Source organism: Charadrius vociferus, unplaced genomic scaffold (assembly GCF_000708025.1).
Source record: "Charadrius vociferus isolate BGI_N301 unplaced genomic scaffold, ASM70802v2 scaffold202, whole genome shotgun sequence".
Lineage (NCBI taxonomy): Eukaryota > Metazoa > Chordata > Aves > Charadriiformes > Charadriidae > Charadrius > Charadrius vociferus.
The window spans coordinates 80,336-84,906 of NW_009647242.1; the positions used below are offsets into that span (position 1 = coordinate 80,336).

The 4,571-nt window shown below is 41.1% G+C and overlaps 1 protein-coding gene across 1 annotated transcript; it reads left to right on the plus strand.

Moving 5' to 3' along the window:
* The first annotated feature begins 472 nt into the window (after positions 1–472).
* On the plus strand, positions 473–3,122 carry TGIF1 (TGFB-induced factor homeobox 1). Its single transcript, XM_009879969.1, has 2 exons — positions 473–709; positions 2,067–3,122. Exons 1-2 carry the CDS (start codon positions 527–529, stop codon positions 2,631–2,633), a joined length of 750 nt encoding a protein of 249 aa, XP_009878271.1. The 5' UTR covers positions 473–526; the 3' UTR covers positions 2,634–3,122.
* The last annotated feature ends 1,449 nt before the right edge of the window (positions 3,123–4,571 follow it).

Genomic DNA, 4,571 nt, shown 5'->3' on the forward strand with positions numbered 1-4,571 from the left:
ACAAGCTGTCTCTCCCAGGAGGGAAGCATCAGCAAGTTAAGAAGTAATTAAATAACCCATTGCTTGAGTTGGGTCTTTTAAGTTCTTGCTTATTGACCTTTTGCCCAGCCACTGGATAGTTATTCTTGCAGAAAAGTGTTGGACGCATACCATAGCAAGCAAATTTGGATCATATTGGCATTAGATAGAAGCTATCTGATAACATGCAGCAGATAAAAGGTTGCCAGGGGAACAAGAAAACGAGGGTTTGCAGAGAAGAGTTCCCCTAGGAACACATCATTGGTGCTACTTTTTGTTCAGCTGACAAAAAAGCTACAGTTTGACAAGTTAACGCTATGGACAAGTCTCCTGTATAGGAGGCTATACTATGATTCATAGTAAAGACGGTTAACGTAATAAAAAGTGTTTGAACTACAGAATGCTGGAGCTGAGTAGTTTATGGATTTAGGAGGCTGATTGTTGTTGTCTTCTTACAATTGTAGGTGTAGTTGCAATATCAGGCAGTGAAACGGAGGATGATGACACTATGGATGTCCCACTGGATCTTTCCTCATCTGCTGGCTCAGGCAAACGGAGGAGACGTGGCAACCTGCCCAAGGAATCCGTGCAGATTCTTCGGGACTGGCTATATGAGCACCGATACAATGCTTATCCTTCAGAGCAAGAAAAAGCGCTATTATCCCGACAAACACACCTTTCCACACTACAGGTAGTAAAAAAAGTAGTTCTCACTTCAGAAGGAGCTGTTTTCTGTTTGGTTGTGGTTTTTTTTCCTAATTTACCTGTGGTGTAAACACTGGTACAAGTTTTTACACTGCATGTGAGATTTCCTTTTTTATTGTTACTCACTCTCCGTCTGATGGCACTTGTAAGGAGAAATACAAATGAATTGTGTTATGATGATCTTTGTTTATTTGGAATAAAATTACTTCTCTGGGAGAACAGACAGTCATGAATTTGAGCATGCATGCTAATTTTTTCGGAATCAGGCCCCAAAAGACATTAAGTGTCTGTATAAGGTAATTTATTGTGAGGAGGTATTTATTTGTCAACAGAGGCTTTATGGTGACAGAGACGCAGCTCAAGATACAACTGTTCACTTCTAAAACTGCAGCTTGAGACTCATTCCTGTAGAGCTTGCATGTATATAATTACGTGTATGATAACTTTCATTAAGATCAGTGGAACAACCTATATGGGATAGAGCTACTCAAGTGTGTTAGTATAGGTATGATGAGGCTTTTGTGTTGTTAGTTTGGATTCTCATCCTGGGATACTGCTGGCAGCTGCGAGGTCCCTTGGACACATTAGTCTCATTTTCTGTGATCATCTTTGGTAGAATAGCTATTGATAACTGCTGCTTTCCACCTCGTGGGAAGGTGGCTGCATGAGAACTTGGGTAAACGCTGGTTTGGTTTTGAGAGGTGCTAAATATAGAGTGTTCCTGTTGACTTCTGGGCTTTATTTTTCCAGGTTAATTCATTAGTACAAATTTTGTAATTGACTATGAAGTAAAATTTCCTTAATGTAACATCCTAAAGAAAACCTCCTTTATGTAGTAGACAGAAAAAAGACGTTAAACTATAAACTATCCTGTATCGCCCAGGAAACTGGTTTGATATTTAAACAAGGACAAACTTAAATGAGGTAATTCATGTTATGTCTGTCGACACAGTCAGTTGAACAAGGAAAATCAGTAACTATTTGTGGGAGGAGTGGCTCTCTTCAGAGAGAAAAGGTTTTCCTGTTGTTAATTAACCTAAGCATAGGGAACAATAGCTAATAGGTTAATGTGTGTGCACAGAGTTAAAAGCTAAACCCCTCCGTTTGGGCTAGCAGTCTTCAGATGTCCCCGGGCTTTCTGTAACAGGAGTGGGGAGCTGGGGGTAGAGCAGGGACAAGGGAAGGGCCTTTGCCAGGCATGTCAGAACTTGTCAGTAGGCCTCTCTTTTGTTCTGCAGTTAAGGAAACTGCTTGGAGGGATTCATTAATCTAACCCAACGACTCTAATGGCACATAGTTGGATATGAGTGAAGGTAGAAATTAAGATGTCATTATATTCCCAGGTCTGCAACTGGTTTATCAATGCACGCCGCAGGCTTTTACCTGACATGCTGAGGAAGGATGGCAAAGACCCAAACCAATTCACTATCTCGCGGCGAGGGACCAAGCTTCCCGAGGGCGGTCTGGTGGAGTCTTCCGTCAGCACAAAGAACTACATTCCCCTGCTGGAGGAGACTGCCTTCCTTCCCGCTGCCGCACCGCTCAGCAAGACTGTGTCCTCTTCCAAGCCGGCTTCCCCGGGATCGGTCCTGGCTCGGCCATCGGTGATTTGCCACACAACTGTGACTGCATTGAAAGATGCCCCTTTCCACTTTTGCCAGCCGGCTGACGTAGGCCAGACCACAGACCTGCAGCAGCCCCCAGCCAACGGCTTCACAGACAACTCCCTCTCCTACCATGAGGACGCATCTAAACTGGGACCTGGTGCAAATGCACAAAGTGGGCTCTTTAACACTCCTCCTCCAACCCCACCAGACCTTAACCAGGATTTCAGTGGATTTCAGCTATTGGTGGATGTTGCACTCAAAAGGGCGGCAGAGATGGAGTTGCAGGCGAAACTTATGGCCTAAATCCCCTTCCTTCTTCTTCCCCGTATTGTTTTTCCAGGCAGGGATCTAACAGTTGTGTGGTTATTGCCACCCACACGATATCAAAAGACTTCACTGCATTATTATTATTTTTTTTTTATTAATCTTATTTGCACAAGGGATTGCTGAAATGAAGCTTCCTGTCACTGAGATGGTCTTCAGTGGAATATGGTCATTCCAAGAATTATAAACTTAAAGCTACTGTAGAAAGAAAGGATTGTGTGTTGGTTTTTTTTTTTTAATGTTTTCTTTGTAGGTTTTTCATAATGTGAGATGGTTCCCAAGATCATGTGATTTGTTTTTGTTTCTTTCAGACTGTGCAATATCTAGTAATGATATAGAGTCTTCTTATCATTCCCATGTGGAACAGAATATACCGACACGCTGTCTAAAATAAATTTTCAATTTTTTTAACAGTACAAACTTTGGATGATTATGCTTTTTTCCCATAATGTAATAAAATATTTTCTTTAAAAATGGATGCATACAGAGTATTTTGTTGAATACGAGCTTTGCAGAAAACACAGATTTACTCTTGAAATAAATGGAAGTGAGAAATATTTTTGAGCTCATGCTGACTTTGTTTGGTTTAGAGAGCTGTGCTAGCAGTTGTTGTTAACCAGATGTTTAAAGGAATGCTGAAAACTAGGCCAGAAGTACCTGACTGTGTTCTGCTATGTCGAGTTTTTTTAAAGGGGCCAAAGGCAGCTCTGTAGGCAACTCCCATTAAATTTCAGGGGGATGTTGTAGGCTGTTGTGAGAGTTCCAGCTTTTGGCTCCTAGAAATACTTTAGGGCCAGGAGATGTGACAGCCCATGGGGAAGTTGTCCTGAAGATGAAATGAGAAGGCCAGAAGGAGGGGTTGGGGTGAGCGTTCTTTGCAGGTCTTTGTGATACAGCTCCTAGACATCACTGATGACAAACTTTGAGGGGGGAGGACAAGGGTTCCCACTTTTACATTTCTTGGACGAGCAATGACAAGGTTTTGACTCAGTAATTCTGGCTGAAATAGAAGAGACTCTATTGGGCTGAAATCTGAGTTCTTGGGAGCCAGGTCTTGGTAAGATACTCAAACAGGTGGTTGACTAAGATTTAGAAGAGATCCCCGATGTATTTTGGGGTGTATTTTGGCCAACAGAATCTAAGTTACCTTTCAGAAAAGGACTTTGCTATCAAAATGACTTATTAGTGAAATATGTGAAGACTTGCAGCTCACATTTCAACTTACTTTAATGTCAGTCACCCACCCTTATCCTTCCAACAACAGTGAAATAAGACACCTCTTGGGGAAAAAAATCAGTTCCGGCTAATCCTTAAAAACAAACCAGTTGTCTGTTTGGGAGCCTGGGGGAGGGCTGTGTGGAGCAGGAGAACTGGCAAATTTAAGGATATCATTATGAGTAGAAGACTGCAGTGTTCAGACTGCAGTGTGTATGCATTTTGTATCTCTTTTTAGTGTCAGAAATACTCTTTGTTTTTTCTCTGGAGTACTCTTTGGAATTCTACTGAGCTTCTGCCTTTAACCATGTTTTAAATCAATGATTACATTAAAAAAAAAAAAAAAGGGCAAATACTAAACCCTGGCTTACTCGTGCCTGCATCAGCTTTGGTAACACAGTCATCTTAATATACTATATGAATATAGATTTTTTTTTTTTAAAGTACTTTCTATTAACATAAAGCTAGAAAAAACACCTTTGAATGTAGCCAGAGATGGCTGTATACTTTGTCTTCAAGGAATAGCATGTGAGTCCAGGAAGAGCCTTGTCTTGTCTCTTTGGACACACTCTACTTCATACTTCTAGGTTATTGTTCCTTGGATACCTAGGTTTTTTTAATTGGTTGTTTGGGGTTTTTTTAAAGGCTAATTATAAAATAAAATGAAAGTAGACTTTTGTGTAACAGGGGTCAATGTTGAGG